We start from the raw sequence: 10,878 nt of genomic DNA, 5'->3' as shown, positions 1-10,878 counted from the left end.
TGTTTTGAGTCAACTTCAGGCCGAGGTAAAGGTGCCCCAGGCAGCCGACTGCCTGCCCTGGTGAAGAGACCCCAGGTCAAGACTGAGTTGGAACTCGCAGCTCTGCTGGCCCTGCCAGGTCCTTGCAGGAAGTGGGCAGTTAGGGCACTTGGAGGGGTGATGGATCTAAAAAGTATTTGCAGGCATGCAGCTTAAAATGACGTGTGAGGACAGGAAGAAGAGATTTTAGGCTCTTTGGGGTTGTGCGCACCTCTTCCGGAGATTTGGTGGGGACCGGATCCCTCGCCCTCCTGGAGCCCCTGTGATAGCGTCTACTGTAAACGGAGCTCCTTTGTCCAGTTCCCTCTTGAGGTAAATTGTTTCACACATAAAACATCATTAAAAATAGCATTGCAGTTCAGAACGCTCCGTGCCCGTCTTCTCTGTGTCGCTCGCAACTGAGGGTGTTCCAAAACGGCGGGTCTCCTGATGGTTTGCGCAGGCGTGTGCAGAGTTGTGGCTAAAAGCCCACCTGGTGAGCTCACCCACGGGGACAGAGTGAACCCCCCACCGGCCCTTTGGTCTTAGATGCACGCTGGCCCTGGAGTCTTTACGAAGACTTTGAAAGACTTTTTTCTTTCCTTTCAGAAATGTTTGACAAGCAGCAGGCCAATACCATCTTCTGGAGTCCCCAAGGACAGTTCGTAGTGTTGGCGGGTCTGAGGAGGTAGGTGTCTGCCATCTGCTCACAGAGCAGTGCTCGGGCCAGTGCAGGGACCCCGACTCTAGGGCCGTGTCTCACACTTCTCAGTGGTCACCCCAGAGCCTGAGTGTCCTTGCGTGATCGGGTCACCCCACCTCAGTCAGTGTTGCCGATCACTGTCAGGCAGTGTCTCAGGCGTGCTCCCTGGGCTCGGGCCCAGACCCGGCAGGCTGCAGCAGTCACTCGCAGATGCGTTTGTTGTGTGCCCCGGAAGACGTGTCTGCATGCTGTGATTCCTTCGTGGGGCAGTGGGGGTTCTCCCTGCAGTCCAGTTACCCTGCTGGAAAGTCCATGTCTTCTTGTGGGAGGAACACTTAATGGCCACGAGCCTGTCCCCACCGCTGTGGTCGGCACGACAAGAACAAAACCCTGGTCCTTCCTGCTCTCTGCATAGTCAATGTTCCAATAGAACGCGTGGGACGCGTGCAGAGCCTGCGGCGGCCCCCGCGTGTCAGAGCACCCACTAGCCACTTGCTTCCCTTACTCTGTTGCAGATGTTACTGTGTTTTTTGAGGCTCGGCCTCAGGTAGACTTTCCTGTAAAAATAGTGGCAGCAGACACAGTGCTGGCCGAGGCACTTCTCGTGTCTCAGATTCCTTGGGAGACCGTTCCTTCCATTGTTTCCGCCTTACCGGGGTGGCAGGCAGGGACTGCTCTGGAGTTTCTGGGAGGAGCAGGGACGCCAGGAGGACAGCAGAGGGAGCCACACTCATGGCAAGGACTGACTGCTGTCCGTCTCCCCAGCATGAACGGCGCTTTGGCGTTTGTGGACACCTCAGACTGCACAGTCATGAACATCGCAGAACACTACATGGCCTCCGATGTGGAGTGGGACCCGACGGGGCGATACGTGGTCACCTCTGTGTCCTGGTGGAGCCATAAGGTACGGGGACCCGTGTACCCTTGCACCACATGAAACCGGGTAGTGCCAGGCTTGTGGCGACTCCTCGCCCTGGGAAGAGCACCGTGCGTGCTGCACTGTGACTGCGCACGGGGTTTGCTGTCCTGCTTGTCCAGCGTAAGCTCGGGGAGGGCAGGGTCTCAGTTTTGTTCACCAGTGTCTCTCAAATACCGACGGCGTTATTGGGCCCATTGTTGGCCCGCAGACATTTGTGGAAGGGAATGGTGGGTTTTGTTGGTTCTGCAGCCAGTACAGATTATGGGGTCCCCGTGCGTCCCGGTGTGACTCAGTGGGATGGCGGTTCCATTTGGCCTCTGCTCTCTGCCAGGTGGACAACGCTTACTGGCTGTGGACTTTCCAAGGACGTCTTCTGCAGAAGAATAACAAAGACCGCTTTTGCCAGCTGCTGTGGAGACCTCGGCCCCCAACACTCCTGAGCCAGGATCAGATAAAGGTCTGGTGTTCCCATCAGATTAAGGGGACGTGAAAGCAATGTGGAACCGAAAGAAAAAGCTTTTGTTGTTACTGTTAGGGTGGTTATGAGTGAGGAATAGAAACGTGACACTTGTGGGGACCCTTTGAAGAGGTACAGGAACACTAAGAAACAGTTGGAAAGGAATAGTTTAGAGACAGTCAACTTGGATTTTCAGCTTTCTCGTGCATGTCACGTCGGTACTGTTCGTTGTAGGACGTTTGCGCGAACCGGCGGGCTTGTGCAGAGCTGCGCTGATGGCATTGGGCTGAACTGAGAGCGCGGGGATCCAAGAAAGGCGACTGCAGAGCAGACGTTACTGGGTGCCCCTGGGGGCCGTGTCTTACGGGTCACTGCGGATGTCGTTCCACGTTAGCCACTTAGAAGATTGTGTCTTTGGTTTTTGCTTTGAATGTTTAAACCCTGACTGACTTGTTTTTGTTTCAGCAAATTAAAAAAGATCTGAAGAAATACTCCAAGATCTTTGAACAGAAGGATCGTTTGAGCCAGTCCAAAGCCTCCAAGGTCAGCCTTGTTCCTCCAGCTGAGGGAAATGGTCTCTATCCTTTCGTGGCAGAGGAGGGCCAGTGTCAGGCTAGGAGGTGGTGTCCACTGGGGAGGGTGGCTTCTCCATCGAAGACGCTCACTGTGCTACTGCACGTGCACAGACCGGTGGGGGCAGCTTTGCTGCTGGGCCCCTGGAACCCCCTGGCTAGCTTCAGACACAGAAGTTGCAGGGTGGGGCGGTTAGGGAGGAGAATGGGGACCAGCACACCCTACCGTTCCTGTCCTGAGCTTCCCTTTAAATCGCCCTGCGTCATCTGGTGAAGTTGGCTCCTGTTGACATGTTTTCACGTTGGTCAGGCAAAACCGTGATGGTGCGTTAAGTGTCAGCTCTTTGACCCTCTCCCCCCGCCCGCCATGTGCAGGAACTGGTGGAGAGACGACGAACCATGATGGAAGATTTCCGAAAGTACCGGAAAATGGCCCAGGAACTCTACATGGAGCAGAAAAACGAACGTCTAGAACTGCGAGGAGGTAGCTATGAGCCGGAGATAGGTTTTTTTAAAGCACGTGTTTCTTAAAATTTGTCTCCTACATCTGCCTTAATCCTGCCTGATTTCTCAGTCAGCAGCTAGCATTGGGAGACGGCTCTTTAATTGTTAGTCGTGCTCCCCACCGCCTGCAGTCAAGGCTGATCCTTGCCAAAGTCTGTGCTGTGTCCACTCTGGCCTCTGGGCGGGTGTGGCACGTGTGTGGTCCAAGGTCAAGCCCATTGTGGCCTCTCCCTGTTCTTTTAGGTGTGGACACCGATGAGCTGGACAGCAACGTGGATGACTGGGAGGAAGAGACCATCGAGTTTTTTGTCACTGAAGACATCATTCCTCTTGGGAGTCAGGAGTGATCTGAGACCGCCAGGGTAAGACCTCTCCTGCAGGATGGCTGGCATTCTGTCCAGAGCCTGCAGTTAGGGAGCGCGTTGTTTAAGGTGAGGGCGAAACCCAGCGCCATGCTCTCAAGGTTGTAAAGCCCTTGCGTGTGGGTTGTGACCAGCTCGATGCACACCGGATGTCAGGGCTGAGCCTTTTGTCAGAAAGTGCTCCGGGCACAGGCACAGCGTTTGCGCTTGGGTGAGAGCAGGGCCAGGGCCGATGCTGGGCACACGTGCCAGGCCCTGGGGAGGAGGGAGGCCAGCCCCCGACCCTGTCCCAGAGTCCGCTGGGAGAAGGCCTTGCGGGTCTGGCAGTGGGGCAGGAGCACCGCCCACTGTGGTGCCCAGTTCTGGTCAGTCCCTGGTTGGTCTGAGCCCAGAACCTTCAGAAGCTGGTCAGGTGCCACAGGGATGGAGGAAGGATCCAGAGGTTCTGCACCTCGGGGCTGGTGCGTGTGGGCGAGGAGTCAGACCTCGTGTGTGGTGGATGTCCAGTCAGTGCTGTCCCCGGGCCGGGGCAAGTGACTGTGGCTGTCTTTGGGCCTGATGCTCCACCGTCGAGGTTGTTTCCTGGGACAGCTGCTGTTCACATCGTAGGTGTCACACTGAAGCGGGCCTTCTGCTGGCTTCCGCTTCTTAAGATTGTGGGGCTCACGCTTGCCTCCTCTCAGCTGGAGGATGATGTCAGTGACCACTCCTGACGTGGAGCACTTGATAGGTGCAGGACAAAGAGCAAATGCTTGTTCCCTTGTTGCAGCGCCACCTTGTGCTGGAGCCAGGGTCGTCCTTTGCAGACAGCCTGCACGGTTCCTGAACTTGACACAGTTCCTGGGCCTTTCTCGCTCTGGACTGGCTGCAGCTGGAAGTCCCCGTCTCCACACATAGTCGTGCCTTTCAGCCCCTGGTGACTACAGCAGGGCGGTTTTAAGGCACTGCTTTAAGTCTCTCCTCGTTTGCGTTTTTTACTCTCTCACCACCAGTATTTGTCACTCAGACTGACGCGTGCCGCAGCAGGTCCCCTTCCTCCTGCTGCTGGCACTTCTGAGGTGCACCGTCCACAGCCGAGCCTCCCCCTCCAGGGCTCTCACTGTCCTGTGCGTGTGGGCCGGTGTTGGTTGTGTCCTGGACACCTGCACAGGAGCAGTGCACCGCTTGTGTCCTGGTGTGCTGGGGGGCACTGCAGCGTGCGGCCCCCCGCCATTCAGGCTGTGGCAGGTTCTCTCAACAGGCTGAACGTGGAAATAAAAGCAAACCTGTATGAAAAAGCTGTCTTTCTCCTGTCTTTAAACCTAGTTAGCGGCCTTAAAGTTGGTGCCTCTTCCCTTCCCCCGGCGGTAACAGCCGCCGCCGGGGCCCCGTCCGTCGGCCACAGGCACACATGGCAGACGTGGCAGGAGGGTCCCGCCCCCCTCGTGGTTTTCTGCGTTTGCAGGTGAGCTCTGTATTGAAGCCAGTCAGTCCAAAAACAGTTTCTTCAGGTTTATTTGTTTTCTATGCCTATGCTTGTCACCTCACCTGGTGAGAAAGAACCCTTTAGACTTTTCCTTGGAGTCATTCAAGTCTGAAGGCCTGTCGAGACTTGTCACTTTAGCCACTGTTATGTGGTCCTCTGAACCTTTCACCCTTTTTGCCTACTAGGAAGGGAGTAAAATCCATGTAATTTCAACCCACTTTTTTTTGCAACGTCTTGCTACCCATCGGTGCCTTGTCAGATTGCAGTTTCTTCCACCTCTTTTTATCTCCTGGACCCCAAAGCTTAGTTTAAAAATCACTGAAGCACGGGACAGGCACACTTGGAATTCACAGTCGTGACAGGCGCAGACCTCAGACGACGTGTTGGAATTGGAGGAGCAGCCAACAGACGCCCACCCGTGCAGCTCGGGCACCGACAGCATCCTCGGCCCGTGGGGCTGACTCCACAGTGACTGCTGCAGTGGGCGGGCTGCCCGCCACGAGCGCGTCCCCTCGAAGGCCCGGGCCAACTCCGGGTGCCCTGGTGGGACACAGGCGCTGTGTATTTCTCCTTTCTCGGAGCCTTAAGTTCCCCTCCCCCTGTGCTGTCCCCGCAGGTCTCGGCCGTCGCGTCCTTCCGGCCAGCTTTCCCGCGGGCCTGTCTGTGCGTGTCGCGCAGCCGTTCTTGTGTCCGTGCACGCTCTTCCAACTCGCGTTCCTAATTTCACGCCAGCGGGAAGGAAATGTCAACAGAGTTTTGACAGCTCTTTAAAAGTGAACTTTTCACAGTTTTAAACGTACTAGTTGTAACTGTTTTACATAATTTGTAAATAAAAGAATTTCTGAAACTCCTGTGCTCGCGCTCTCTTCTGCTGTAGACGTGGGTTTCCCAGGCTGCACCCTTCCTGGAGGATTTCTCAGGCGCGCCTTGTGGGGTGGAACGTCGTCCCACGCGCTCACTCCGGCCACTGCATGGGCCCGGTTTGTGTCTCCAGAGGCTGTCGGGATGGGAGTGGGCTTAGCTCCCACGTCGGAATCCAGAGACTTGGGCTCCAGCAGGGTAATGGCGGGTCAGAGGCCGGAGCTGTCTTGGAAGAATGCGTCGATGTTAGGAAGGTGGTGTCTTCCCTTGCTTTAGCGCCAAGGAAGCCCTGGACGCCAAGGAAGAGAACGCGGACACACCCGCCATGACCCTGCCTGTAGACCACTGAACTACCATGTACGTGCTCATTGCTGCTGGGCTGGCCAGACCTGGGGGGCCATGGTGACCTCGAACAAGTTTTGACCCCGGCCCAACCCCTGCTGGTGTGGGTGGCGCTGGCTCTTCAGCTCTGTAGTTGGGGTCATTCAGCTGTGTTTTCAGGTCCGAACTTCATGACCTGATGACCTGATCTCTGACTTGTATCAATGTGCAGGAGCGACTTCCTGTGTCTGCACCAGTGCAGGCTGTCACCCAGGACCGTGTGTTTGGCACACGGGTCTGCTGCCAGAGCCGCAGGCGCAGCCTTGCTGTGTTGACAGTGCAGTGTGGTCCCTGGAGGCAGACCTCAGTGGAATAATTGAGTGCGGCATTGAACAGTAAATATGCTCAGGCCCTGGGCGTGGTGCAGACGACAGCGTGGGCATGGGGCCAAAAATCACTTTGTAGTCATCAGACCAGAAGGTCATTTCAAGGTTGCTTTAGAAATGCATCTTTGGGGAAAAAGCATTCACAGCTGAAATTATTTCACTAAATGTTTGTTGGTGGTGTCTGTCCCCCTTTGGTGGAAAAGCTCCAAGGCCATGGCTGGTGCAGATCTCAGGCAGGCTCACCTGTAGAGCAGGTGAGGCACCTTGGGTTCCCATGGCATCAGAGCAAAGCATAGATATAAAAGCGTGGCCCAGTGTCTGGATCCTGTCCCTGCGTGCCCAGTGTGCAGCCAGACTACCTCCCGGGGCCTGGGCCACCCAGCTACAGGAGGCTCACCCAAACCACATGAGCAGTCCCAGCATCCCTGAGAACTAGGGACCAGCTGGGCCCCCAGGGCCTGTTGATGTCACTGGGCGGGGCCGGGCTGACGCACTGACGTGCTCCGTAGCTTGGATAGCAGGGAACAAGGCACAGCCCCAGCCAGCTGCATGCCCGCCCTCCCCACTGCTGGTCCCTCGCCAGGCCGGGGCAGCCCCACCATGAGGGAGGTGGAACCCAAGGACCAGCAGCTCATGGTGAGTGTCCCTCATGTCCCTGGCGGCCTTGGGTCTGTGTGTCGCTGAGGCTGCCTCCTCCCTGTTTGTGAGGGAAGTGACCCTCTGCTCCCCCACCTCCTCACTTCAAGCTTCCAGACACGCCCACATCCTCCTGCCCCCTGGCTTCCCAGGGAACTCTGGGCCTGCACCAGGACCCCTGGACGGGATGTGGTAGGCTCCCCCGCCATGACTCCACCCAGGCCCTACAAGGCTTGGCAAAACCTGTCTGCCGGGTGACCAGGACCTCAGCCCATTTGACCACTGGGTGAGCTGGGGCCAAGGCCTTGCCTGTGACCTATAGCCTGGCTACAAAGGGACCCTGTTGTGGCTGCCCTCAGGGAGAACCACAGCTTCTGCTTCTCCAGGAGGCACTGGCCCGCCTTATGGGAGAGGAAGCAGAGCCCAGAGGCTCGTGCAGGCTGGCTGGGCCCACAGCTCATAGGGATGCTGATGAAGGAGAATTCGGGCCTGGGGTCCCCAGCGTGCGGCAGGGGCGGGCAGAGCGGTGGACAGCAGGCCGTGGCCGCCTCCTGTGGCCTGTGAGAAGGTCGGTCCCTTCTGGTGTGAGGAAGCAGTAGCGACTGGTGAGGGGTTAGGCCACATAGCCACTGTGCAGCCTTGGGCAGGTGTCTCGGTCTCCCCGCTGGCGAGGGTGACCACGATCACAGTGGGCCTCTGTGTCACCATGGGACAGGAACGAGTTCCTGCCATTCCTTGAGAAGTTAACGCCTGGCAGGGCGTGTGGGGTTCAGGGCCCTTAACTGCTCCACTGAGAGCTGAGCACACGGGAGGGAGGAGGGGAGGAAGAATGGGGGACCGAGGCCCCTGGACGCAGTTGTGTGATGTCTGCCCACAGGTAGCACTGCGGATACGCCCACTCAACGACACAGAGCTGGAGGAAGGAGCCGCCGTCATCGCCCACAAAGTAGGGGACCAGGTGAGGCTGTGAGGGCACCGAGAATATCACCCTTCCCGGAGTACTTCACCTACGTCACTCACTCACTCACTCGTTCACTGACTCATTTATTCATTCACTCATTTGCTCATTCACTAGTTCATTCGTTCGTTCAAGAAATGTTAATATCGAGTGCTCAGAGGCTGGGCACTGCTCCAGACACTGAGGGAGACGAGGGCCCACCCCCACCAAGCTTCCTTTTTAAGAAAGGTGGGTGGAGTTAGGGGTTGAACAATGAACAGATAAATGTGTAATGTCAGGGAGTTCAGTGCCACAGAGAGGAATAGAGCAGAGCAATGGTGGTCGCAGAAGGCCACTAATGAGACGATTGCACGGCGCCGAGGGTTGCTGGGAGCACGCAGCAGTCTCCTGGGAGAGGGTGGTGCAGACAGAGTAGGGGGCGTGCTCCTGCCCTGACCCCGCAGGACGGGGCTCGGCTAAGGTCGGGGCACGGCCTGGGCTACACCTGTGGTTTTGAAAAGGCCCAGGTGACTGGGCGGCAGGGTCGCGGGCTAGGGACCCAGCATGCTGCTGTGGTGCCAGGGGTTCCTGCCCCTCGGGAACAGGCTCAGAAGCTGAGCCCAGCGCAGTTTAGAAATGTCGGTCGTTATCTGCCAGAACATAGGGCAAATTTGGGGTAAAACAATATGATGTCAAGTGAATTGGTTTCCCGTTTGTCGTGAGAAAGCCAGTGCTCATGAGGAATGGTTCGTAGGTCTTCAGAGCACGTCTGCACTCAGGCAGAGGCCCCAAGATGCTGGGGCCCAGGGCGGACGCAAGGCTGGGTGTCAGCCTCCCGGAGTGGGCAGAGAGGCCGGGTGGGTTCGCGCCGAGCTTATGCCAATGAAGCGTTAAAATAAGGCAGTCGTTACGTTGAGGGGCGCAGGTTTGCAGGAAGGCGCTGGCTTGGCGGCGAAGAGTGTTCTCAAGTCGCAGCGCGGAGACAGTTTGCCTGGCGGGATTCGTGGCCGAGCCTCACGGGGAGGCAAGAGCGTGGAGTGACTCCTCCAGATGCTGCAGAGGGGGACAGACAAAGACTCAGGGCGCAGACACCCCGAAGGGTCAGCCTCGGGCTGGGGCCGCAGGGCAGGGCGGGCTGTTCTCTACGCAGGCTTACAAGGCTCGATGCTCTGCACGTCTCCCTCACTGGGGAAGATGCCGTGGGGAGGGGTGGGGGGCAGAACCATCTGAAGCCCCTCCAGGGCTAACAGTGATCTGCTGAAATTGGTGGCGGCTCTCACAGTAGTGTCACTAGTCCCTGAGTCTTAGCGCTTCGTCCATGGCGGGGGCCGAGCCCCTCTCAGGAAGCTCTGTCGCCCCTGGGTGCTGGTCCTATGCTATGACAGGGGCTTCGGCCACACCCACGTTGAGCCACAACGCCCCTTTTGTCTTGCTTCCTGCTGTTTGCTGGTCACACACCTGCAAAGTAACCCACTCACACCTGAAACAGTGTCGCCTCAGTGTGCGGCCTGCTGGCCTCATCCTGGGCGGCCCGGTGGACATCGAGGTTGCCAGTGATTTCTTAAGCTCAGGATGCCTTTCTGCTTAGAGTGAGAATTGCTCCCTGTTTGCTGGCTTTGGGAGTCAGGTGACTTTAGGGAAATAGAAGGGCCCTTCTGGAGGGCAGGGGAGGCGGGAAGGGCGTGGGCCGAGGGAGCTGAAATGAAGCCGGCGATGGGAAGCGATTTTACAAGCTGCGGCATCCGGTTCCCAGCTGGGGCCCTTTGGAAGTCTGAGGACTGTTGGGACGTGGTCAGTGTGCAGTGGGGTGTGTGCGCGGGTGACAGTGGACGGTTACAGGTGCCCTGGGACCCCCTCCAGCTACACCCCGACCCTTGTGCCACTGTCTGGTCTCTCCTCTGTGTGTGTGGGCAGGAGTGTCTCAAGATCCCACCTCAGGCCTGGCTCCCAAACCAAAGGCTGTCTTGCTGTACATCGTGCAGAAGACAGCCCACTCTTTAAAAATTGGAGGTGAAATTCACAGTATTTAAAATACACCATTTTAAAGTGAACAATTCAGTGGCATTTAGCACATTCGCAGTGTCGTGCAACCACACTTCTGTCTGGTTCCAAAATGTTTTCATCCTCCTCAAAAGAGACCCACACCCATTAAGCAGTTGCCTCCCCTGCCATTCCCCAGCCCCCAGTGGCCGCGTCCTGCCTGCATGGGCGTGTCCCACAAATGGAATCATACAGTTGCCTCTGTCATATTTCCCTGAGCACGTTTCGGGGACTCATCCATGTTGAAGCACTTTCTTTTAACTTTTCATTCTGAAGTAACTTCAGACTAATCAGAGAGCTGCAAGTCCCCTGCAGAGAGCTCCGGACCGTGCGCCCAGGTGCCCGCACGTCTCCTCGCTCCCTCTGTTCACACACGCCCTTCACGGGGCCACTCAGAGTGAACGGGACATGACGCTCCTCCACACCCAAGTATTCCAAGGTGTGTTTCTTAAAAACAAGAACATTCTGTGAGCCCAGTACAGTGATTAGTCAGGAAATTAATATCGATACAGCATTATCTTATCTACAGATGTATCGAATTTTGCCGATTTCTCTCTATACTGTTATTTATAGCCAAAGGAAAAAAACCCTTTTTCTGTTCCACGACCCCACGCAGCTGGCTCTTTTTGAACACGCTTTGTTCAGCGTTGTGCACGTGCTGCCATTTACCCTTCAGAGCGAGAGTTCTATGATCACA

The 10,878-nt window shown here is 56.8% G+C and overlaps 2 protein-coding genes across 2 annotated transcripts in view; both read left to right on the top strand.

Moving 5' to 3' along the window:
* The window catches only part of EIF3B (eukaryotic translation initiation factor 3 subunit B), a 16,257-nt gene extending 11,445 nt beyond the window's left edge, over positions 1 to 4,812 (top strand). The window contains exons 12-18 of the mRNA XM_023522379.1: positions 628 to 706; positions 1,487 to 1,625; positions 1,972 to 2,097; positions 2,563 to 2,640; positions 3,045 to 3,153; positions 3,417 to 3,535; positions 4,305 to 4,812. Of these exons, the coding sequence (XP_023378147.1) occupies positions 628 to 706; positions 1,487 to 1,625; positions 1,972 to 2,097; positions 2,563 to 2,640; positions 3,045 to 3,153; positions 3,417 to 3,520 (635 nt within the window). The 3' untranslated portion in view covers positions 3,521 to 3,535; positions 4,305 to 4,812. The remainder of the gene's footprint in view (positions 1 to 627; positions 707 to 1,486; positions 1,626 to 1,971; positions 2,098 to 2,562; positions 2,641 to 3,044; positions 3,154 to 3,416; positions 3,536 to 4,304) is intronic.
* A 140-nt stretch (positions 4,813 to 4,952) lies between these two features.
* The window catches only part of LOC105304467 (kinesin-like protein KIF19), a 24,409-nt gene continuing 18,483 nt past the window's right edge, over positions 4,953 to 10,878 (top strand). Inside the window, exons 1-2 of the mRNA XM_023522391.1 lie at positions 4,953 to 6,218; positions 8,082 to 8,162. The gene's annotated coding sequence lies outside the window, so the exon portion shown is untranslated. The remainder of the gene's footprint in view (positions 6,219 to 8,081; positions 8,163 to 10,878) is intronic.

The sequence above is a fragment of the Pteropus vampyrus genome, unplaced genomic scaffold (assembly GCF_000151845.1).
Source record: "Pteropus vampyrus isolate Shadow unplaced genomic scaffold, Pvam_2.0 Scaffold343, whole genome shotgun sequence".
NCBI lineage: Eukaryota > Metazoa > Chordata > Mammalia > Chiroptera > Pteropodidae > Pteropus > Pteropus vampyrus.
The sequence above is the reverse complement of the archived record's forward strand: the minus strand, read 5'-3'. Positions and strand labels throughout refer to the sequence as shown.